Raw genomic sequence first — 25,728 nt, forward strand, 5'->3', positions numbered from 1 at the left:
CAGATCATAAGCCATCTTTCAAGAACAGTTAAATCATCCAGCTGAATAATCTTAGTGAGAGGAAAACAAATTTAAGACAATTTAAGATAAATTTCAACACTTCATTATAAAAACCACAAGCTAAACAAAGCAGAGCTTTCTTTAGTTAGTAACCCTTTTCAGATTACCAAAGCGGCTATGAATATTTTTCCATGAATCTATCTTCCCCTGTTCCCACTATTCAATTATGTACTGGAGCACTATTACCACAAATTTCCTCCTTCATATCTGCAAAGCCGGTAGCTATTTTCTTATTTAACAACTGCTGCTCTCTCCTGATTGATACTAAACAAAAAAGTCCAGAAATTAACTAGGAAGGGATCTGCCATTTCACATCATAATGCTTTTCAGCTACTCTCCATTAATCATCTATCCCTACTTGGTTTCAAATTTAATAAGCAGAAAGAAAAAAAAAAGAAAGTAATATTTCCTATGCATTATAGCAACACATATAGAGCATTATTCAGGTTAGCCACTACAAAATAATCTGTGTATACACCCAACATGAATCTAGACAAATACATATATTCGAGTGCAAGTAGGTAATTCATTACCATTGCACAAAACATTACCTTACATCAACACAGACAGCATTTTTTAGATTTCAAATATTTTCTATTTACAATATACATCCAATGGCACATTTTTAAGGTAAGAAAACACAAGTTAACCAAGATTGGCTTACTGAAAGGTAACACAGCTATACTGAGAAAATTTCAAAGAGCATTTAGTTGCCAGCTAGATGCCTTGACAGCTCATTTCTAGAAACCTTCTAATTCCTATAAATTAAAAACAAAATAAACAAAAAAACCTATAGCATATTTCCTTTATTATTTAACTGATCTTCAGAATGTGTTTAGTGTTCAACATCATCGTCCACGTTCCGCTGCTATCAAGTTTTATTTTTTAGCCTTTCTTTTTTTAAGCTACAAATCCAGTAAAAGACTCTAACCTATGTCTTTCCTCCTGACAAGGATCTTCACTCCAAGCAGCAACTTGTGATTTTTCTGGGACAGAAGAATCTAAGATTGAGTTAACAGTAAGGCAACGTTCATATTGCTCCAACATCCTCTTGATCTTTTCTTTAGATACCCCATGAATATTCCGCCTGTAGATTTAAAAAAAGAAACATTTCACATTTGTATAATAGAATAGACTAATGAAAGGGAATAATTTGTGGTTACAGAAAGGCTAAGTAAGAACTCATGGGGCCAGGACAAAAGCTGAAATAGCAATTCTTACTGTATTAGTGTGCCAAGGCATTCAAAAGGGAGAGCCTCAAATTCCTGCTCCGCTTGACTTCTTTCCACCCCACCTTGTGGCCCTATTCTGCAAGAGGATGTTTTGTTTAATCCTAAAACCTAGAACCAAACAGGTAACATGCTGTCTGCAAATGAGAATCAGAAACACATCACATCAGATCTAGACAGTGATAAAGGAGGTCAAAGTGGGTAAGGAAGTTTTCTGAATTCAGCCTTCCTTCTCTGGCATTTCTAAGCTAACAACTTCCCTAGTCTTGAAGCAAAACCTATTTACTTGTTACTCTGGACACATTCTTGGGGTCCAGCAGTTTTACCAACTCTGTTAAACATAAATTAGCAACATGTTCTGCTGCAATCCCACCTAGAACAAGTGAGACCTGTCACTCAGTGGTAGCAAAAAAGAGTCGAAGGTAGAGAAGAAAATCTTAACTGATCTTTAGCACCATAAGAAGGCAGGACTTCCTTTCCTTTGATCTAACCATAGTTGATTCCAAAATAATTCCCATTTTCTCCTGCTTACTGAAAATGAAGCTTGAAAGGACCAAGAGCCAGTATTTACGTTGAAGGTTCCCTAGCAACCAACAGGTATTTGGTTACTGAACCACCCAGAGCTCCTCTCAGTTTGAGAGACTCCACAGTTTCACCTAGGCTTGCGATCAACAAACCACAGGTGGTCCTTGGTTTCTACTGAACTCTCCCACGTTTAAGATTAATTCTGGGAAAGATAATGTTCCTCACCTCCCTGGTCAACTCTCAACTAAGCATGCAAATTAGGATGACAACACATTATGAAATCACAAAAATTTAAAGTGAAAGGAACCCTTGGAGGTCACACAGTTCTAACTTCTTTTCAGCCAGAATAGGCTATAACATTTTGAATGTAACCAATAACTGAGCATCCACAAACTCTCTGGGAAACCTTCTTCAGTGCTTGGCCATCCCAAAATAAGTTTAAGGAAATAAAAAAGAACTTTATGTAAAAAAAAAAAAAAAAAACCCAAGCTCCCACTTGTTTATATCTGTAATCTAACATAAAAATCTCCCTTGGATTCTTACCTTTCAAGTTCTTTTGGTTTAAACTTCCACCATGTGTCTGGCTCTCGAAACATGACTTTGTATTTGAACTGCTGAGCCTGAATAAAATAGATAAAATTAAAAAAAGAACATATCAACCATGCACAAAAAAAGCAGACAACATGCACAGGCTGCTTTATTAAAGTTGAAAAATACAATAAACAAAACCAGTTAAATAGCTGGAACAATGTTTTCTTTCATAAATTCACTTCTGATTATATGGAAGGTTTGTTTTTCTCCATCATTCTTAGTTACAGCAAAATTAGATGTGTGCCATAGTAAAAATAAACAAATAAATAATGTTTAACTTTAAAAGTTGTACCTCCTCTGAGTCAAGATTGTAGCACCTTGTCTTTCCAGGCATGATACGTGTGCATCTACAGAGTCTCTTGCAGAGAAAAGCTCACTGCTTACATTCAGAGCTTGCCAGATGCAAGCCAGTTCCAAACTAGGTCCAAACTAGCAATTCAGATACACTAACATAGCAATAGCAGCCTTCCTGACAGCTGGGAAACTTGAACAGTCACTAACATGCTCCATTCTCATTTGTGCAGATTACATTAAAAAAATAGTAATAAAGTAACTTGCTGTTATTCTGATTGTATCAGAGAGGAACAAAATCTAGTTTCCCCCACAAAATACATGTTTACTCCTAAGTAAAAAACACACAGTTGTCGTTTGGAAACCAGGTCAACTCAGTATGCAGGCAGGTGTAGAACATGATGTTGGGTGATAACATTTCACGTAACGTTTCTATGACTCCAGACTTCCTAGTGACACAATAGCTAGACCAAGAATGTTGACCTTTTTGTCAGCATGCTTCGAAATGGGATTATCAATCTCTTTTCACGTGGATCAATCACAATACTAACCAAAGTAACATAAGGCTTCATCTCCCATGCTTGTATGTTTGTGTTGTCTATTATTATAGGAGAGATTTTCATTTCAAATGCTTCTTTGGCTGAAAGACACACATACAAAAAAATGTGATACAGATATTTCCAAGATAACAGACTGGACATTACACTATTCTCTGAACATGTGAAACTTTTTGAATAGATAATCCATAATGATTAATTACTAAGTACTCTTGCACTGCTTGATCAATCTGTTCCAAGGCCCTCTTATTCACGAAATCCCCCCCTCATTTGTACTGCTACTGAGATATGACATTATTCTTTTGAATTAATAAACATATGATAATCAAGGAATGAAAATGCAGATGTAAAATGCAGAAGGATGACTAATCAATTAGTAAATCAAACTAAAAAAAACCACATGATCACCTTAAAGTGGACTTCTTTGTTGCATACAAAATTCTTGTCTTTATAACAGTCTTAAGATTAGTCCACTCTGTAAACTGTGCAAGATATGAAAAATCAAAATATTATTTTTTTTCCATACAAAGTAATAAAATGCTTAAAATTACTAGCTTTGAGATACAGCACAAAGTTTCCGTAGCTATGATTGTTCAGACATATGGTCACAAAGTTATCATCACATCCCACATTTCTTATTAGCCCATTTTTACACAGGTTATAACTTTTGACGGCATAGAAGTGATCATGGTTGAAATTTAGCAAAATTTCAAAAGCTAACAAAAGCTTTAAGAGAGTTAATTCTAGAAGAGCTTTGTGGGAGTCGTTGTCAAAAAATATGCCAATTATGAAAAAAAAAGCCATTTCTGTCTTGCTCTTATATATTTGTTTTAAATCTGACAGGAAATTAACACTCAAGAGAAAAAGCAAACAGTAGGAAAGTATCTGTGTAGGTGTTATTTGTATCAACGTTCTCATTACTTATTGCATATGTGTCTGTATTTGTTCGCCTTAATCTCAGAAGAAATACTCCCAGGATATAGCACAGGCTACCACTCCAGAAATGGGACAGATATCTGAATACATACCATTATGAGATCTGAGGACAAAATCTTTTTACAAAGACATTGGTATTTCCAATTGCAAAACACACAACAGACAGATGGTATCTATTGTTTGTGCTCATACTCTTTAACCATACATAATAAAGAATAATTTTAAGATGAAGTAAATGCTGATTCTGTGACACAAGCATTGCAAAACAGGCAACTTCTTAAACAGCATGCAAGCACAGGAGCAGAAAACAAGCTAGTCCATTGTTTATTTCTCACCTCGTTTCCTGTTCCACTCATGTGCTTCCCCTAAGCAATCAGCATCATAATGGTATTGTCCATGTTTATAAAAGTAGTCATCAGTACTAAGAATAACTCCACCTGGGTTATCCTCTAGCATCATCCTGTGAAAGATGAAGTAGTAAGTAGTTTTCTCTCTCCCCTTCTCCTTCCCAGCCCTTTAATTTCCCATACATTAATGTAATCCATTTCTCAACCCAAACCAGAAATGGAAGCAGCAAATTCAGGTAAGGGAAAAGTCACCCTTTTGGCAAAGACAGAACTGCAGTAACTTCCCTCCTTTTCCAAATGCTGTAGGTATCTAGGAAAAACAGCTGATCCAGGTTACCTACAAGTCTCATTTAAAGAAAACAAAAAAATTTCCATCTATACCTTCTGTCCACATGTGAACAAACATGCAGACTTAGTTGCATCAAATATATCAGATGCCAGAGTAGACTAAGCACAACCTGGACTTTCGGAGAGCTAGAAAAGAAATAAAGGGCTCAACCTCAACACATACTTCCTGCAGATCTTTTTTTTCCAAAAGAATTTCAACAGCAGGAGAATTTCTGTCTACTGAAGAGCTTTTATACTTCCATCTATGTTACTGGAAGGAAACACTTGAAACTGATAGGTACTGGATGAACACAGCAGACTTAAATACTACCATGATGACGCAGTGGTGGCACAAAACTCCATTCCAGACCTCAGACGAGGGACAGAAGTTAAAGCTAATTCCTCCTAGTTTCCTTTTCACTACATGTCAAGAAGCTGGAAGTAGCTTTGCTCTCTTCAGTAATTATTACTGTATTAAATGCAGCATGACAGTTAAGGTTTAATCACAGCTACTGACAAAGTCAGAAAATTGTCTCTGACTGCACTAAATCTTTTAGACAATTAAGCGACTTCTTTTATAAGCTCACAATATAAATGTTCTACCTTGCCAAATACGATTTTCCTGATCCCGGAACACCTCTGAGAAGAACAAGTACTTGACCTACAAGGTGCATCTTTTTTCTCATCATGTGACAAACAGGTGGCTGCTGTGCTTGCGAGAGGTTCAATTTTGAGTTTCTATCTTGATTTTCCCATACCTTCAGAGAAGGGCTGCTATCCCAGGCATTTGGAACCACTGGAGAAGAAAAAACAAGTCCTTTATCCAAAGACCTATACTCTGAGATAGGTCTCCACTGCCGTGGACTGAGAGCCACAGGAGTTACAAAGCTGTGACTTCCAGCGGATGGATAAAAAGCAGGAGCCATAAGGTTCCCATGTTGTTGAGTCCAACATGACGGCGTAGAAAGATTTAAGCTATAAATCTGCTCAAACTGCTGAAAATCTTCAAATTTTGGTGTTTTGAAACTTGATTTTTCAAGAGAGACATACGCCTCTGGAAGAGAAGCATTGTGGCTGTAACCAGCAATCATTAACTCCCCATGGTTTTTTTGCAGGCAGCGTGAATTCGGTTCTTCGGTGGTATCTACTCCAAGTTCCAGAGCTCCTTGGGAAGACTCGCCAGAAGCAGTAGTTACACTTCCATGATCTGAAACAGTGCATTGTGCCTGATCAGAATTTCCACATGACATTTCTCCATTTGATTGGTTACAGGCTTCTGTAGCCATGTTGTGGTGAACACGTATTTGTGACAGATCAGAATCTCCTAATGCTTGTGCAAAAGAGTCTGATGCAGCTGTTGAGCTTGTCTGGACACCCAGCTGACTCACTGGTAGTTGAGAACAGAAGTTTCTGAAAACCTCATTATTTGTCCCCGTTTTCTGTGGAAAATGTAGAACACCATGACCCAAATCAGATTCTTCCCACTCAGGAAATTCCTTAAAGCCATCATGTTCACATACAATTTGGTCATTTGCAGAATCAGACAATTTATCACTCAATCTGCATCTCTGAAAAGCATCTTCTATTAAGGAATCCAGTTCTTCAGTCAGCTGCACATCAGGTGACAAGACCTTTTCTCTTTCTTCTTCAGTATTACAGTGTTTTTCAGTACCTTCCCACATTCTCTGATTTGCAACAGATTTCCGCTGATTAACAAGGGCTAATGACGATGCTATTGATCCAAGATCTGAGACTTTTGAAGATGCTGCTCCTTCTGCATGGGTGGACAGCTCTAAGAGATAATCCATAGCCTTTTCTACTGTTGAATAACATTAATAAAATTAACCATGGTCAACCGAAGAAAAACAGGCTGATATGAATATAGTCTTTTACTTCACAAAGTATTGATCACAAGTAAAGAGACAACCAATATAGTTCATTAATTCATCTATTAACATACCCTCTGCAACCCTCATCTGCTTCTCATTAGAGGTAAAAAACAGAACTAAAAACACTTACTGCAAAATAATATAATGTGTATTAAAACAACTAAAGGAGATTACGTATAAAAATGACTAAGTTTAACTGAAAAAAAAAAAAACAATTATTCATTTAAACATCAAGGTCTGTTATTTCTAATCTAAATCACCTAAGTGAAATGGTGTGAAATGACACTACTGAGAAGAGATACAAGTATCAAAATTACTTTCATTATTGCTAGGTGCAAATGAAAATGTCATAAGAGCTTGAAAATTTCAGTACCTACATTAAATCTTTGTAAAGCCACTAAATGGGGTATATACTGCCTATGATTAATGTGACCAAAAGTGAAAAGCTAGCACACAAGCAGCACTAGAGTGCTAAAGCTAAGCTTCAATTTTTCTGGAGTACAGTGTAGCAAAAATAAAAAAAAACAACAACCCACATCCTAACGAAGCTTGTTTACTGAATTCTCAAAAAACTTCTAGACAAAGCTGTCATTTTCACAAAGGTAAAACTTATTAGGCTTTGAAGCATGAATCAATAACTCAATTCCATTTTTAAAGGAAGAAACAACAAACATGATTGACCTATCAATTTATAAACTCTACAGTTTTGGTAAGGTAGAAACAGTAATAAAAGAAGCAGCCCTTTTAACGGTGCCATAGCTTTCATTCGTATGAAAAATACCAACCTCACTCTTTTTTACATATAGTCTCAGAAAAATCTCAGCTAATCACAGCTTGATTAATATGTTCCATGTATGATTTATTCCCTGCTCAAACAACTCAGATGTTGTTATCCAGCATCTTACCCTGTATTTTTATTACAAACTAATGAACTCGTGTGTAGGAGCATTTCAAAATCACAAAGCATGAGAAGGAATGGACACAGCCATGAAAATGAAAGAGTGACAGAAGAGGTGGGTAAGTAGTTCAGCAGAATACAGGGGGAGATTCAGTCCAAATAAGGCTGCAGAGAATTCAACACGAAAAACAGAATTAAAAACTAATCTTCACTAGAAATGACAAGATGACAGTGCAAAATAGAAAGTAAAACAAAAGCTCAATTCAAATACTTCAGGAAAATCAAATGTTGCCAGGAGCACATACCATGTATTGCTCTTAAAAAAAATAATTCTAGAAAATAGCATACCCTCCTACAGGAACAGTTTATGCATCCAGCAGATATGGAACAGAAACTAATTGGAAACAGATTCCCCCCCACAACTCTATTGCTGCCTGCTCTGTGTCTCAAAACAAGCCAATTAAACTGCATCTCTGTTTTTCAAAGCATAATGCTACTGCGCATTACCAGCATCCCCCAGACATCATCAAACTTTGAGAATCTTGCATAGAGAGCTATAGAATTTTAAAATACTATGACTCACCTACTCATTAAAAACTAGACTCACAAACACACAACTCCCACATCAACATTTTTGGTGTTGCCCTCATTAAGAACCATCTGCATATGGAACAAAGTTGAATGACATATATACTGTATTTACCTTTAAAATCACATTCAGAGAGAACCATATAAACCACACTAGGATCTAAGTCAGAAAACATTTCCGACATGCTGTTGAAGAGCTCTTCCTTATTGACACTGTAGGCTCCTTGTGACATAGAGAGCCTTGGGTCCCCCTGGGATACAACAGCAGCAGCTCCAGTCTTCCGAGAAGGACTCCCACCAATTTTCCTTCTCCGTGGCATTTTGTTTACCAAAATCAGGTTGATTTTTATTTTGTTCCCATTAGGCCAACAGTACCAAGCTCAGAAGTCACAAGAAAATTCTCACAGCCAAGATGCACATAAAAGGAATAGCAGATCTGAAAAGAAGATAACAAAAAAATGTTTTCAAATACAGTCACATTTCCATGTTCCCTGTTAAGATAGATGAAATATCAATAAAGATGTAAGTATACAGAAAAGCGCTTTTCAAAAGGCTGCCTTTCTTCTTTTCAAATGGTTAACAGCAAAATAGCAATCTTATTCTCCAGCTAACTAGCTATTCAATCTGTGTCTGGAAGAAAATACGGTAAAAGAAGCTACCTATGCAAAGCAGACAGTTCAGAAATACTCCTCTGCTAACATCTACTGATGACCAGCTAACATTATGGAAAGTTTGTATGCTGTTAAAAATTCAGAACCTTAGTTTCTCTTACAAAACTACTGGTAAACAACAGACGTTTCCAAAACTTTCAAAAGTACTTCAGAGCATACCTATTGTACACATTTGAAATATTTATTAAGGTGAAACAGTTGAGGTTCTTCAATATTCCAGTACAAGTAAATACTGCCCAGATAGGCTGCAGTGTCCCCATCTTCAGAGAGCTGGTACACGGCTCTGAGCAACCTACTCTAGGTGATGCTGATTGAGCAGGTACACTGAACCAGATGACATCCAAAGGTGCCTTCCATACCTCAGCAATTTTGCTTTTTTGTGCATGTGCGCATGTGTATTAAAACTTCCCAAAACATTTTGCAGCTTTATGAGCCATAAAGAGGCTCATGTCCTGCCCATGAAGCCTTTGAATACTTCCAGTTAAAATGGTACAGCACTGATAACTGCAATAACTGCACTAATCCTCTGTAGAAGAGAGCAATTCTTAACTGAAGTTCAAGCACAAGAGTATAGCGTGATCTTAGTTTGTTTATGTCAAATAATAATAAAGCTCTACTGCATTCTAATGAAGCTCATAAACTCATTTACCATTTTTATAACAAATTATTCAGAAGACTAGCAAACTTTGTTACAGCTGAGAATCTGAAGTAAATTACAGCAAAGCATCACTATCTAGTGGTTAACAGCTGTGAACAGGCCACAGAATACTTAATTCTATATGAAGATTAAATTGGTCATTGTTGGCAAAATAACACACAGACAAATTTCCAGGTGCACTTCCTCCTTTCTTATTGGGATTACTGGCACTCAAACAACAAAGCCAAATGAGCACCAGCTTTGGGCAGCACTTCTCCATTACTCTCCAGCAATCTCCTCCAATAACTAAGTATTTAAAAGGAGATAGACTTATCTCTCAAGCTGTAAGAACGTATATAAGATAAAAAACTTTAGATTACTAGGAGTTTCTACTTTGTTTTGCACTTAAGCTACATGAACAAGACGGATGTCTGAAACAACAAAGAAGTCACAGAACTGTGAAAAGTACAAGAAAAGCAATACTTGAGAGAAAGAGGCAGTTACAAACATAGTAAGTAACCATGGAAGATGGTCTACCACAGCTATTTTTTGAGGCTTCCCACTATGCTCTTGCTTTCTCACTCTGAATAGCTGTATTTACCTATTAGCAGCCCTTCACTCTTAAAAAGAAACAAAACAACTTAAAAAGTCATGGCTTTCAAACCTGTTTTTCTTTTCTAGTAAAACAGGCTGAGACATACTCTCACAGAAGGTGCCAGTACTAGAATACGCTCCTCACTAAAACTGAGTCAGTAAAGTTCCTGCAAGGGAGAAAGTTACTCACGCACCTTGACATTGCTGCATGCCAAGAGACTTTAAGCAGAACTCTGTTATTAATGTTCATTTCAAGTCCCTTGTAATTAACAGTCCATGCTCTTCAGCTAGGCCTTCCCAACATACTTCCTACATTAGGTTACATACCATACTACATATTAGGATGTATTACTCTAGGCATCCTAACGAAGCCAAACGCTTCACTCTGCATGAATCTAGATCAGCAAATAAACTGTTGATGCCAATTAATCACACACCTCATTTTCTTCATTTTCACTTGTCGTTCCACCAGCAATATTTTCTCCCTAATTAACACACTATACAGAAGGATAGGAAGAGATTTTATTTGTATCAGCCGTGTCCTTAATCCCCATGTTTAAGGTAAGCTGTTAGTGCCACGGTGAAGAGATCAAGAAATATAGTCAGTGTATTACTACAATTCTTTATATTCTTTTCATTTCACAGTAGTAATGTTAAAAATAAGGTTATCACGGTCACCATCACAGACTGATATTTTGACAGATTCTCCTTTGTTTACACCCAAATTTTCAATGTAATTCCTCAACAGACTCCTGGGCAATGCTTTCTGTTAATATTACTGAGCCTGATAGAAGTATATAAAAACAGATGACTGCACACATTTAATACAATTCAGTGTGCTTTGTATAAGACTTGACACAACTACACTAAGCTAAAAGGAAGAATTACTCACTTCCTGATAGGAACATGCCCTGAACTTTAAAGAGGATTTTATCTAGAGATTCACCTTTTCAGATATTCAAGTTTCTCTTTTTGAAAGCTAGTTTACTAAGAAAGGGAAAATTATTTTGAAAAACTCAAGAGCCAGACTTGCAGGTCAGATCCATTTGCTGGATTTGGCTAACATACTGCAAACCAATTTGTTCTTTGCTATGGATGGGGGCCTTTCTCCCCAAGATAAAAATAAAGTTGTAATAATGTAATTTAGAAGAGGAGAGCTACGCTGAACACAGTGAAAGGCGATTTCAGAGATGAGGCAGAGGCTGCAATACACTCGGTGGTTCACTAGGCAGCTCCAGGTACCTCTATTCCACATATATCTTATTAGAGCAAATAGCTCCTTCATTTCAGCACTGCTGAAAAACAATACACCTGTGGCAGCCCCAGCTTCACCTTTACAAAAGGTAAAATTAGACAAAGACCCTCAAGCACTCAACTCATGCTTTTCAGAAATACGTATCTCTGACATTAAACATCTCCTCCCACTGTAACCCAGATACCACAAACGTGTACAAAAAGCTGGCTGTATGAAAATTACCTTTGTTATTAAGTAACCTCATAAATGGAAAAGAGAATAAGTGCCTTGTATTTTCTACAAAATACTATGATGTAAAAATCCTAACAACCTAATCTAGAAAAGAAGATGTCAGACCCATTAAGTCATGGCACTTTCATGTCATTACCTTTCCAAACAGACAGATTTTTAAAATAGATTAAGAGCCTGCAATGTTGCCTGTTCCAGTACTGCAGCCCCTAAGGAGCTGAGTGTATGAATCAGACAGCATCAGGAGCAGAGGCACAAAAAGATCAGCAGTCATTACAGGCAAGCCTGTAACTGCCAAAACAAGCAAGCACCAATGTCACAAGACACCTTTGTCTTTTCTGTTTCACAGCTGGAACAAGAAAACACAGAGAAGAGGCAAACCTTGCCTAGCAACAGGACGGACCAGAATCTCAAGTCTCAATCCCAAATCTAAGTAGCAACTCTCAATATTTGTTTCCAGGAAAAGGAATACCAACAGTTTCTTACTACATAGGTTGCTCCAAAAGTAATGCTTCCTGTAACTTCCATGGAAATTACAACAGATACAAGGAGCACAAAAACACTGTTTGATGGAGAAAATTCTCAGCTACAAAACACTACTTTTCAATACAGTCACCATCATTAGCCAATTCACGTAGATGAGTCCATCAAGATGTTCCTCATCTTGCAGTGTGACAGCTGTGCACAGCCATCGTGGCTTGTCTTCCATGTAACTACTGCTGAAACACACCACTCACTGCCTTACTTTGCTCACATTCACCGTTTGGTCCCATAAATGTTCAGCAAGTGTTGACAAATGTCAGTGTGTGCAAGTTTTTAAACCTGAAATAATTCATGACACACCTTTACATCATATGTGCTTTCACGTCAGGCATCATTTCATCAGAGTGCCCCTCTGCTGCCATCTGTCACACAGCAACAAAATGTAATGAAATATTGGTGGGAAGGTTCAATTTCTACTTCCATTCCAGCATCACCTGCCTCTGATGTTGTAGGTCAACATAATAAAACAGGAGGCAATACATTTGGAGCAGTTCATCATATTTTTAAGAATGTATTTGTAATTCTCTACAAGAGCAAATGTATATATTAGAAGCATTGGTCATTTTACAATTCTACAAAAGAGGAAAAACACACTTCTGTTTTGCTTCCCCCCCCCTCCCCCCTCTACATTTTTTCCTCCACACTCGCTGAAAAATTGATAAACTTTCCCAGAACTGGGAAAATAGATGAGAAAATTCTCCACTAAACACAGAGTGAATTTAAATTGCTGTACCTACTGCAAAGGAATTCCCTTGCAGACACGTGAAAATAACTTTTTGGAACACAAGTACCTATGTCCATAAGAAACAATACCCCAAAATAGCAGGAGCAGAGCAGTCAATCAAGTCAGACTCCTCACACTGGGAAAGCAGGTTGACAATGACACTAAGCATGCTTTCAATATATTATCATTAACTGTAGAGAGCACTAAAAGAGATTAAATAAGCAAAGAAACAAACAAACAAAAAAACTAATATCATAACAGTCTTCCTGATAGAATAAAAAAGAAGAGGAAAGAGAGATTACTTAATGAAAGACAATGACTATGAAATGTTTTATGAAAAAAAAAAATACAGCCTTAAGATCTACCAACATTGTAACTGCTACTGCAAAAGCAGTAGTTTAGGAGAGTGAGGAAAGAATCTATTGCAAGGAAGCCTGCCAACACGGTCAGTGTTCTGTTCACAACAGCCTGCCAAGGCCAAAACTTAAAATTTTACAGGGACTGTTTGCACTACAAAATGTTCATCGACTAATTTTAGATAAATGAAGAGTGATTTCCAGTTAACTAGCAGCAAAGATATCTGAGAATCACAGCATTTAAACCATTAGGCCCTATAATCACTAAATTCCTGTGACACAGATAAGTAAACAACCTGTAGAAGGACTGAAGACACAAAGTTTATACTGAGCATTTTAGTGACAGATTATTAGGCAAAACAAACATTTTAGGATGAAAGTCATACTCCAACAAAGGTAAAACAAACTGTAACTGCAGCCAAACTAAGTTTTCCTTAAAAAAAAAAAAAAATCAAAATATACTCTTTTTATAAATATACAATCCAAATAATTCAAAACCCTTAAAAACATCCAAACAAAAATTTAAGGAAAACAAAACTCTCCAAAAATGAATATGATTTTTATGGATCTAAAGATTTCACTTATGACCAAAAATAATTGCTAATATGGAGTCATTTTCAATAACAAACAACAATTTACTCTCTTCCTTTTTCCAGTGCCAAAGGAAGCTTCCAGCTTTGGTACAGTGCAACTCTGAATGAGTGAAAACCCAAAGCTGCTGATCTGGATACACTTAATCTTTTCTCATCAATTTAAGGGAGTTACCTCCTTAGATATTAAAAATTAAATAAATAAAATATTAAGTTTGGTTCCAAGTTTTATTACCAAATAGAATTTTGAATTTCAAACTTCTGGTAAAAAAAATAAAAACACACATACATGTATTCTTATATATAAAACATTCTGAAAACAGATTCAAATAAAACAATATGGGCATAGAACTTACATGTCCATCTTCAACGTGTTGTCCTGCAGTGCGTCCCTTCTCTCTTTCTGAAACCACCACTGATGACATATCTAATGTAGATTTGAAGATCAGAAAAAATAAATATCTTTTCTGTCAGGAAACCATACTCTCAAATACTCAGATCAGATGTCAGTAGAAGCAGGTAGAAGCAGGTGCTTTCTCCTGACAAAAGAATGACCAGAACACAAAATAAATATTTTGCTCACGGACCATGCAATTTTTCTTGAAGTTCTGACACTGAGCAATACCTTTTTTTATAGATTAAAGGTGGCTAACACTTTACTAACTGAGTACACAACATGCTAAACTGAGCTCAAGTATCAGTTCTGCTAAGTTGATTTCAGCTACTTGTTCCTCACCTAAAATAATGACTTATATCAGGTAAGGAAACAGCATAACGACAGCAGAACAATCTTGGAACAAAAGTAAGTTCCCTTACTTATCATTCCACTTGGTTCTTCACCACAGTTCTTAACCATCTTGAAAATGTTTATATATTCATGCTGGTCCAGAAAAACTTCATTCCGTTGTGTGAGGAATTAGGCAACAAAAACCTAGTACAACAAAAACAGAATATGTCACATTTAGGCACATTATTAAACATTATTTTGTAATATTCCACCAACTCTAGAAAGATGACAGAGGGAAAATTCTCATCAAGAGGGTGCTGAGGCACTGAACAGGTTGCCCAGAGAGACTGTGGATGCCCCATCCCAGGAGGTGTTCAAGGCCAGGCTGGGTGAGACCCTGGGCAATGTGATAATAGTGTCCAATTTCATGACTGACAATCTTGCCCATGGCAGAGGGATGGAACTATATGATCACTGGGGTCCTTTTCAACCCAAGTCATTCAATGATCCTATAAAAACTCAACGTCTACCCCTCAAAGTAGCTTAAGATTTCTAAATTACTGTGTTCCACCAAAAACCTTAGGTATATTCAAAGCCTAAGTTCCAGTGTATGTATTAGCCTAGAGATCAGTGTCCTAACATCTAATCAAATACTCTGTCATTCTCCTAATATGACAGGTTGTTGTCCCAATGACTTTATAAGGGTCCTCTCAAGAGACCAGGAAATAGACCTCTCTCCCATTTTGCATCTGAACACATTCCACTGCTCCATAACATTAAGAACCCTCATCAGAAACAAAGAACGCTCCAGATAAGCAAGCACTTTACAAGAGCATCCACATTTACAAAATAAAGGGCAGGATGCAGACAGAGAAAACTATTCACCCTACTCTCAAACACATGGCTTCACTAGATTTGCACAAATCTACAAAAAACACCCTAGGAAGATCGAAAAGCCATTCTGCAATTTTACAGAACATTTCAGGTCTAAAAACAAAATGAGTTTAGAAACAGAACAAAAAGGCTGAAGTGCATCAAATAGCAATGTAACACTACACTGTTTCCACGACTCGCACTTCCTCTTTTTCTATTAGGTGCTGCTAACAAATGCATTAAAATGCAAAGGTTATTTCCAGATTTGTTCACTTCCATTTTTTGTATGTTTAAGTCTCCTAAAAAGAGCAAAACAAGTAAATACTTAAATATAAGTACAACACAAAAAGTGTGTCTAATAAAGTTCAGCAGTTGTATTCTCTAATTGTAAGTATACAATGACAAAGCATTTATTCCAAAGATCTCTCCCCTATACCATGGATACATCCCAATCCCATTTTGTGTATGAAACATTGAATACAGAATCCAAAATACTGTGTCCTGGGCTGCAGCAAAAGAAAGGTGGTCAGCAGGGCGAGAAAGGTGATGGTACTCCCTCTATTCTGCCCTGTTAAGTCCCCATGGGAACCTGGGTTCCCAACATAGGAAAGATGCAGAGTTGTTGGAACAGGTCCAGAGGGGGGTCACAAAGATGAACAGAGGTCTGTAGCACCTCTCTTATGAGGAAAGGCTGAGGGAACTGGACTTGTTCAGCCTGGAGAAGTCTCCAAGGAAACCCTCACTGTGGCATTCCAGTACTAGAAGGGGGCTAACAAGAAGGGGGAGGGGAGGGGGGGGTGGCATGGGAACTTTTTACAGCATCTGATTGTTACAGAACGATAGGGAAATGCTTTAAACTATGCCAAGGTTTACCGTTGGTGCAGGGGACCCACGGACCCACGCTCCAGGAAAGGGGAAGGGGGAAAGGGAAAAGGGAGATGGGCCTAGAAACCAAACAGTGGCAACGATCTGAGGAGGAAAGTTAATTTACTAAATAAGGTATTGGAAAGCAAAATAACACAATATAATACAGCACAATTGGAATTAAAGCTAATAAATAAAATCAAATGAGCAAGAGAGAGAGTCTGATAAACCGAAGGCCTCACACTAAATGCTGAAGGCGGACAGCAGCGAGCACCCACTGCTGAGTCAATCTCAAAGGAAAGAGAGTGTCTCGTGACACGCAGACAGTTTTTATCTTTCCCTCTGAGCATAAAAATACAAAGCAACACAAAGTTCTCTGGGGAATGTAGTTCTTCTCTTCTGAGACAGGTATACCCGGAACTATCGATGATCCATGGAGCTGGAGCATTAACTCTTTAACTCCCAACGCACTACATGATGTTATGATGTGGAATACCAATACCAAAAATCATAAAACCATGACAACTAAAAGAGGGGAAATTTAGGCGAGATATAAGGAAGAAATTCTTTACTCAGAGGACTGTGAGGGACTGGAACAGACTGCCTGATTCTGGACACCTTAAAGGTCAGCCTGGACGGGGCCCTGGGCAGCCTGAGCTGGTGGGTAGCAGCCCTACCCATGGCAAGGGAGTAGAAATGAATAGGCTGTGAAGTCCCTTCCAACCCAAGCCATTCTATGATTCCAGGATTTAAAACCTGCACAGTCTCATCCAGCACAGGTCATTAAGAATTTCTGGAAGAAAGGACTCCTGTTTATCAGGATGGACTCAAGAACCTTTCGACACATGGCTCACTAAGAGGAGGGATGTTGACCCACAGCAGCAGTGCTACCAAATGGCCCATTCCCACTGCGTGCTCTGAAGCCAGGACGCTGCATTTGAGAGGGGGCCCTGCCCAGTGAGCATAGGCAGACCGCCTGCTTGGCATGTGTGATCAAAGCAATGAGGTAGTGCAAGGAGTGACAGGACATACACAGCCACCAGCAAGATTTCCTCCTGCTCATTAAGAAGTACTTGTTAACACTCCTCACTCATCCTGTTACTAGGGTTTGTTTTTTTTCTAGTCAAAATCAGATTTGTAGTTGAACACCTTCACAAGGTTTTCTATAACTAAGAAAAGGAAACTGCACATAATCGTGGAGTATCCTCACTAAGATGCTCCCCCCCCCCCCACACATGCACACTTCACTAAAGCCCAAGAACTTTCTTCTAGTTGTGGGCAAAGGCTCAAAGCCTGGAACGTGGCAAAAACAAGAGGTCTTGAGGTTACAGAAGGCATAAATATGCAGCCTGACAGGCTAGAAAATTAGCAGGCAGCTGTTTTCTTATTTAGGTTGCCTGTTTCTCAGACAATAATGCCAGTACCTGCAAAATGTTCCTCCAAATACCCAGGGCTCAGCTGCTTTAAGGTTAGCAACGCCCATGATGAAGACCAAAGTGAAAGGTTGGAACTAGTGAAACTACTGGCCGTGTTGGAGCTTCTGTATTAAGCACTACTGCTTAGGACTGCATTCCTATTCCATGTTAGAAAATAGCGACAGGGAGCATTTGGAAAGAGAAATGGAAACTCCTGACAGATGGTACTGCAACTCCTTCACATCGTGTTTCCAGAATCATTCCTAAAGTCAGGTTGAAGAGCAGTCAATCAAGGTAATACCTCTGTAAAATTACAGCTCTTCTTCAGCACTACAGAATTTCCTCACACACAACTCCAGCTCTACTTCCATACCTTTCCCTGAATTACTTCATACAGACAGCACTGGCCAGAACTTGTAATTCAAGACCTAGCATCTCTCTGAATTGCTGGAAATGGCTTGTAATCATTTAGATTTTACTGGAGTTGCAACTTTTAATTAAGAAGCTAAGATAGTAGAATGCACAAAGTATTTGAGGCTAATTTAAATGAAAATACAACAAATTAAAGCTGAGCAAGACTCTCCTAATCAGGTTAACCTGAATATTGCTGTAGCCTCCAACATTACTGTTTCCATCTCTCATAAATATCTTTTTGGTTTTTACTGTGGCCTGAGGACTGGCATTTATTTTAGTATTTAGAAAACCAACAGAAGGGCAGCAGCGAGGATAAAGATCAGCTCCATCAGGATGAGAAGATGTTGGAAGCAAATATTACTGAAGGTCTCAGGTGGTACTTATTATTATGGACACATACATGCAGGCAGCATATGGAGGAATTAAAAGCAGAGCATTTAAAGTATACTTATTCAGTTTTCCACACCAGCAGCAGTCAGGACTGGTAATAAATGTAATACTGGTAATAAATGCTACTCCCCCAAACCTTGACTTCCTTTAGCTGTTGATGCAAAGGAAGACAAGTTTACTTTCTACTCTTAGCTGCTGCTGAAACTGTAATATGAAATGAAGGAAAGGACTGAGGCTCCAGAGCACGGACCTTCAGACCTATGCAGGCACCTATCAGTTTCTGCAATGTCACCAAGTTCTGGTCCTTCCACATACAGAGGCTTCTCAGCTCCACAACTTCCCCTTGGCATTTGCTACACAGAACAACTCCATGGTAGCACTGTCCAGTCAACTTTCTACAGCAACCAGAGGTTGGCTTAAGTCCTACAAGCCTGTGTGGCAGCCCCAGGTGCCACAGCCAAGCAAGTCGACAACAGTTCCCAGATCTGTGACTCTGAATCAGACACTCTGTTGCACACTGGGATAAAGCTGAAGCATGATAAGTTTTTGGACTTCAGAATGAGCTCAAATACAAAAGCAAATGCAAGATACATTCAGGTCTGCAGAAAGCACTTGAAAGAACAGGCTACAGATGAGATCACCAACTGCTGGAGCCTCAGTCAAAAGCACATAGTGTGCTGAAGCATCAGCCAGATTTTTCACCAAGTAATATCCAGTAACCAATGCCTTCAAAGCAGCAGTCTCTAAGTAAGGAAGCTGAGTAGCCCAAATGGAAAAAGACATAAAACACACCCAACAGCAACACAAGCACCAACCAAAAAATAAATCCCCAAACAAGAACATACTACAGTGACACATAACAGGCTTAACACTGATTACACCATGCAATTACAAGTTTAAAAAGGAAGCAAGAAACCAAATCACATAAGGAAAGCAAGATAAAAATGAGAACAGATTATTCGTGTAGGTATCCCAAATATTTTCAAGGGAAAAAAGTCCAGCCCGTCAGGTTCTAAGCTGGAACTTACATTACAAAGCTCTATCAGTACAATTACATCTACTTGTTACATTCTAATGTGTTTCCATTTGTGAAGCCACCAGGCCAGCTGTACACAACCCATATGAGCCATTACACAGTTATTAAAAAAGACAAAAGCTATTTTCAGCTTGATGTAAACCCACAGACAGATGACTTCATCCTTGTCCAAGTACATCAACAAAAAGCTTACAGCCTCCAAGTGTCTGTCACTACTTGATAGAGACTTAAACCTAGCAATCTACCTTCAGGAAGTAGTACATAAGAGTTCAGCTTTTATGACTGCAAAAAAAAAAGTCAGGTCGATTTAAATAGTTTTTAGTAGTCATGTGAGCTAACATAGACAATACCTGAGATTGGTATCATGGATTGGTCACATAAATCAGCATTCCAGTCAATCTAAATTCCCAGTGGAGCCATGAGAAGCAGCTGAAAAAACTAACCCAACCAATGTACAGCCGTATGTAATCGTGACAGTCAGTTAACTGAAGTCTAATTAACTCCCTACTGGAGTCCTTATAGTAGCAGAGACTGTAAAAGAGATGATGGCAGCAACTTTCTAAAGCTCAAGAATTAATAATTCTGCAACTTCTATCAGCAGTAAATTAACGTACAGAAAATTCTGTGTAAAATAAGACTGATTTTTTCAGACTTCTAGCAATGGAACAGCACAGTCAAAGACAACAGGCTATGAAAGGCCTCAAAACGACCTGCCTGAGCCCCTTAGAACATACACACTGATGCAATATCCACTAATTCAAGACAATAAAACCATGTTTTGAAAAACAGCAGGTCATGAGTAAGGATCCACCTACATCATAAATTAAAGCACCTGTAAATGTGCTACCGATGTTCTCAAAACCCATACTCAAGTTAACATTTCTGTCATTCCCTACTACTCTTCACAACCCTAACACCAAGAACCCCACTTCCCACTCCCACCAGTGCTTTCCCAGCTGAAATGCTCTTATGTTAACAACACAGTGGTAGTTGCTTTTTGTTGTTGTCTTCCTTTTAAGGAAGATCTCACATTTAATAAATAAATAAAACCAAACAACAGGAGAAAGCCTATAAAGAAGTAATGAAAGGATTTTTAAGGCCTGCTCAACACCATTGTTATTTCCTCCTTTACAGGCTGTTCACACGGGCATGCTCTACAGCAACACAAACTACTGAAACTTTGAAGTGCTGCGAACGCATGACACACACAAGCCCTGCCTTCCTAATGGTGACTGTATCCAGATGAATCAAGACTATAATTGCTATTACAAGCGTACGTCACCCTTGGTTTCCTTCTGCTCTTCTGCAATTTGCTTCAGACTTACAAGGAGCGGCTTGTAATAGACTAAGGGTAACTCATTCAACTTCTTTGTTCTTCCTGTTTACCGCCAATCTCCCCCAAACCACTCCCGGAGGATTTGCACTTAACCTCTCTACATGAATCATTCCCATCTTTTAACTGCATGACCCTACTGAAAGCTGCGTAGGGGGTTTGAGAAGCAAAGTCAACCTCGGCAAAGTTTGTGTTAAAACTGTACTACTCAACTGCTCAGAACAAGCATTGAGAATAGAAACATAAAGAAAAACTGCACTTCCTTCCTCCGTTTTAAGATAGGCTCCTCATAGCATTGCATGATAACTGTAGGCTACACCCAAAACAATCGAGATCACCACACTACAAGGGCTGTACCTTCCGCAACCACGCGGTCAGTACGCTTCAGGCCGTTCAAAACAAATAACCCGCTCAAGCACTACAGCGTTCGTTATCTCCTCCTGCTCGGGGCGCATTTAAGGCCTACGGTGCACGCGGTACGGCCGGGACAGACGGACGAAGCCCTTCCTCCAGCAGCGGGGAAGCCGGGCGGCAGCGCGGCTCCGCGGGGCAGGCAGAGCGAGGGCAGCCCCGAGCTGCCGGGGCAGCGGCCCCAGTGCGGCGGCCCCGCCCCATTACCACCGCCGCTACCCCCCCGCCAGGCGGCCCAGCTCCGTCCCCGTCCCCGTCGCCGCGCAGGGCCGCGCAGCACCCGCCCCATCGCGTCGCGTCCCCTCCCTCGCTCCTCTCCGCGACGCCCGAGGCCGGGCCAGCCACCACGCGGGGAGGTGACAGGAATAGGCCCAGCGACCACAACCCTCCGGCGGCCTCCGCCATTTCAGGAGCCCTGCCCTATCGGGAGCGGGGGGAGGGCAAGGCTCCTCCCCACCCTCACCGCTTCGTGCCGGACCCCGCCGGCCTTTACCTCCCGCCGCTCGGCTCGCTCGCTTCTACCGGCCGCTGGGACGGGGGAAGCTGCTCGGCGGCGGCGGGGGAGAGCGGGGAGGCTGCGCGGCGCGCGCCGCGGGGACACAGTGCCGCTCTCCGTCCGGCCGAGGAAGGACAGCGGGAGGAGGCTCCGCTCGGCTCCGCCCCGCCCCGCCAGGCCCGCAGCACCGCCCCGCGTGTCCCGGGCGGGCTGGCACAGCGTGGATGGGCGGCCCCGCGCGGGTTAGCCGTCGCTCCTGAGCGATAAAAGCTGTCCCTGCTCAGCTGGTCGCGGCTCTTGTGCCCGGGTTTGCACGTGGTTGGTGATGCAATTGGGTGTTAAACGGCTTTAGTGTCAACCTCTGCAAACGGCGGCTCTGTGCTTGCCAAAGCATCCCGAAATACGACCTTCAGTACAGGAGGGAGGTGGGCGAGCTTAGCTAACAATGGGAGATGGAAGAGGCTGAGAACGGCAGGAGAGTTAACACCTATTCGCCGCGTGGCGACTGAGGTTTCAAGTGTTTCATTAGAAAGAAAGCAAGCGTTTACTTTCTCAGGGGCTGTTTTACTTCGCGGTTTGTAAAGGCCACAGCAGGAGAGCCTTGAGGCTGGCCCTGGGGTGCCAGAAAGCCGCGGGTTTGGCGGAGATGGAGCGGCTGGGTGGGTCCGGCGGCCCTGATTGTGGCTGAGGGGCTCAGCTGTACCCGGCGCGAAGAGGAGCGAGCCTACAGGGCAGACGGGGTGCCGGCCCCTTCCTGCCCCTCTAGGCGGCTCCTGGATGCAGATGGGTGTTTCTCGCGTCCCTTTGTGCCTCCCGCACGCCGCTTTGTCCCGGGACCCCTCGCCGCCCTCCGCGGCTCAGTGTTCCGGACGCGGCACCTGGGAGCCGCGCCGTGCCCCTCCCCGTGAGCCGAAGCGGCGAGGGCTCTCCTGTGAAAGGCGAGAAGTGCCGCTTCCCCCAGGCTATGAGCCCGACGGATCACTTCCATTGTGATTCATCCCATTCGGAGATGGCATCTCCAATCCCCATTTGCCCTTTTCTCTGTCGCGGAGGGGAACAAGAACTGCCTTAAGCAGAGCGCTTACATTAAAGCGCTGCCTCATCTCACAGGAGCGCGAGAAGGCACTCCCAGCCCCAGCCGCTTCCTCCAGGCCCTTAGCTTCCAGCGGCCCCCAGGCCCTGTGTGCATTACAGCCATAACTTCGACCGCAAGGTCCAGAAAGAAAAACCAGGTGCAAAAAATTTACGATGAAATAATCGTTCCTGGGGAGCCCACAGTGGTCTTCCACAGTGGAACCTCGCATTAGAGCTCTCAGTGACTTCTCCATAGCTTGTAGGCATCACAGTCGCCAAGTGCTGTCTGTTTGATAGGTCAGCACCTGAAAAGCTATTTTATTTTGTTTAAATGTAGGCTCGTTTATATTTTGCAATACATGTTAAAAAAAAAGTATTCCAAACCTTTAATTTTCTGGGCATTACATTGACTTAAGCCATTGCTAACTCGCCTTTGCCAATTCACTGCTTATCTCATAGCTATATGGTGTGCAGTATTTAAATAAATGAAGGACACACTTTCACATTTGTACTACAGTATGCACATACATATTCATCCACAGGATGTGCTGCTAAGTTTCAAAAAAGTACTTTTCTGCCATGACTCACAATAAGACAAAAAAATTACTCAATACTGTGGTATTGGAAATGTCCAGAATCATGGAAGAAAAACATCAATCAGCATTTGTGTGTGTATGTTCAGTGTCAAGCAATGGCTTCGTGCACACACAGGGAACTGTTTCCTTACTTCATTTGTTCAGTGCCTGGACAAGTATCAGAAACAAAATCTTTTCTCTTTCAGGGTGTGATGCTGGTAAAGTGTTAATCATACGTTAGGAAAAATAGGTCATGTAGATTCCAGTCTATTGGCTGTGTCTTTGTATTTGTAAGGTTGTCAGAAAGAGGAAGAGGAAGGCTTTCATTATGCTAAGTCCAATCGCCTCCATTAAGCTGCCGTGCTGGTGGGGTGTTGCTGCTGGCACTTGACGCATGAAACTATGTTGTTCTTTGCCAGTTGTACATATTACAGTATTTGACACCATGAAAATGCCAGACTAATTTGGGTACTGGCAGATTTCTCACTACAACAGCTAACACTTTGAACAGGAGGGGGGTTGGTATCTAGATAACTATCATCACTGTAATAGAGATTGTTTATCTCTGTGCCTTTCTTTGAGTTTTCACACAACCATATTTCAAACTTAATCACTTATGATCTGCTATTGTTTGGTTTGGGGTTTTTTTTTAAATTATTATTTTAATTCATTTTTTCTTATGTCTACAGTTGGCTTCTTTTTCCATGGAAGGTCTGAACATACAGCATGTAATCTGTGCTGTTTGGCACAATCTTTCACAACAGATTTTCCATTTCTGTTTCTACAATACTGCCTTTTCAGAGTAAAAATACTCCACTATGTTCTTGTGTATGTTATAACTCACATTAAAATATTATTACTACCAGATCTGGACCATAAAAAAAAAAAGAAAAAAAAAACCACCAAGAAAATGTCAGTCCCTTTTGATGTTTCTGATTATACAGCCTAAATGTACTCAGCAAACTGTGATTTCTTTCGTTCTGTGCTCAAATTGCCTTTGAGGGTCTACAGCTACAGAGATATTAGATTAGATTAGATTCTGATTTGCAAGAATAATTTCAAGCTAGACTTCTGGATTGAATAACCATTCTTATGTTGTAAGAAAGGCATTTAACTGCATCAGTTTTAAAGATTCTTACTTTTATATAAACTAACACACTAAATATACAGTAATAAATACCACAGGGAAACACCTGTGAAATTGGGCTGTAATAAAGATTCAGATTTGCCTGCAATAAATATAAAATATTTTTTTCCAGGAACTAATGGGACAGTTATCATCATTATTTTATTTTTTTATTTTTATTTATTTATTTGTGAGGAGAGCTCTGGTACATGCAAACAGAGCCCCAATTTACAGTTATTTCCCATCTCCTAGAAAGGAGAGATGAGAAGAGCACATAAAAAATTCCCACAGTAAATGTTTACATAAAAGTTGATTCAGTCTCTCTGTGCTGCAAGCTGCCCTCTTCCTAAGACGCTTTCCACAGTCTCTTGCCATCTTTAGGTTTCACTTACATTGTTAAGAATAAAAAGGTAGACTTCATTTTTTTGTCAATGGATTTAACTTCATGCTGATTTAAGATGTTTACCTTGGCTTTTTGGACTGCCAGTGTCTCCAGTCAGTATTGCGTTGTATATGGAGTTTGTGCTCCTACCCTTCCCTCAGCCAGAATTAATTCTGTAGGGTAAAAAAATAAAACAAAAGCTTTATATAAATAAACGTTCGCAGAGTAAGTCACATAGTTATCTGTTCTCCTCCAGCCCTCTCCAGATTTATATGAAATGCATAGTGAATTATAGCATTTAATCTCCATAAAGGGACTCCACATTAACTCCTATACTTGAAGTCCATTGATCTGTTCCATACAGCTGTAGACTTGTCAGTTAAATGTAAAAATTACCTGTCCAGTTAGTATCACTGTAGTAATGTTAAATTATTCACATACACATTTATTCATTCCAAATAATATATTTTTCTGCACTTGTATTAAAGAAGCACCTTAGTTCTGTTTATGTTGGGTTCTATGTCAGAAATGTTAAGTGAGGAAAAATTAGTATTTAGAAACAGCACAAATTTAGATAAATTTTCACCACACTGAGGGCAACAGCAAAAATTCTGCTGGCTTCAGTAAGATCAAAATTTGAGGTGAATAGGTCAGACTAGTTCCAGCATTACAACTAATGAGTCGTGAATCGTCAAGTTGGTGAACAAGTCAACACTTTGGTTCATGTACCCTTCAGTAACCTATCAAAGGTGTATATGAGCTTACTGTGGAAGGTT

At 39.9% G+C, this 25,728-nt stretch overlaps 1 protein-coding gene across 3 annotated transcripts in view; it reads right to left on the reverse strand.

Moving 5' to 3' along the window:
- Positions 1-21,846, reverse strand: part of N4BP2 (NEDD4 binding protein 2) — a 36,057-nt gene extending 14,211 nt beyond the window's left edge. Inside the window, exons 1-9 of one of the 3 annotated variants that reach the window (XM_065737104.1) lie at positions 21,793-21,846; positions 14,653-14,767; positions 14,193-14,263; positions 8,354-8,674; positions 5,467-6,682; positions 4,525-4,649; positions 3,248-3,336; positions 2,358-2,434; positions 992-1,147 (exon numbers count right to left, since the gene is read on the reverse strand). In XM_065737104.1, the coding sequence (XP_065593176.1) occupies positions 992-1,147; positions 2,358-2,434; positions 3,248-3,336; positions 4,525-4,649; positions 5,467-6,682; positions 8,354-8,558 (1,868 nt within the window). In that variant the 5' untranslated portion in view covers positions 8,559-8,674; positions 14,193-14,263; positions 14,653-14,767; positions 21,793-21,846. Of the gene's footprint in view, positions 1-991; positions 1,148-2,357; positions 2,435-3,247; positions 3,337-4,524; positions 4,650-5,466; positions 6,683-8,353; positions 8,675-14,192; positions 14,264-14,652; positions 14,768-21,762 lie in introns of those variants that run through there. The other 2 variants (XM_065737103.1, XM_065737105.1) reach the window with 2 other exon arrangements.
- Between the last annotated feature and the right edge of the window lie 3,882 nt (positions 21,847-25,728).

The sequence above is a fragment of the Cyrtonyx montezumae genome, unplaced genomic scaffold (assembly GCF_038088225.1).
Source record: "Cyrtonyx montezumae isolate F1298 unplaced genomic scaffold, pur_monq_1.0 scaffold_2, whole genome shotgun sequence".
Taxonomy (NCBI): domain Eukaryota; kingdom Metazoa; phylum Chordata; class Aves; order Galliformes; family Odontophoridae; genus Cyrtonyx; species Cyrtonyx montezumae.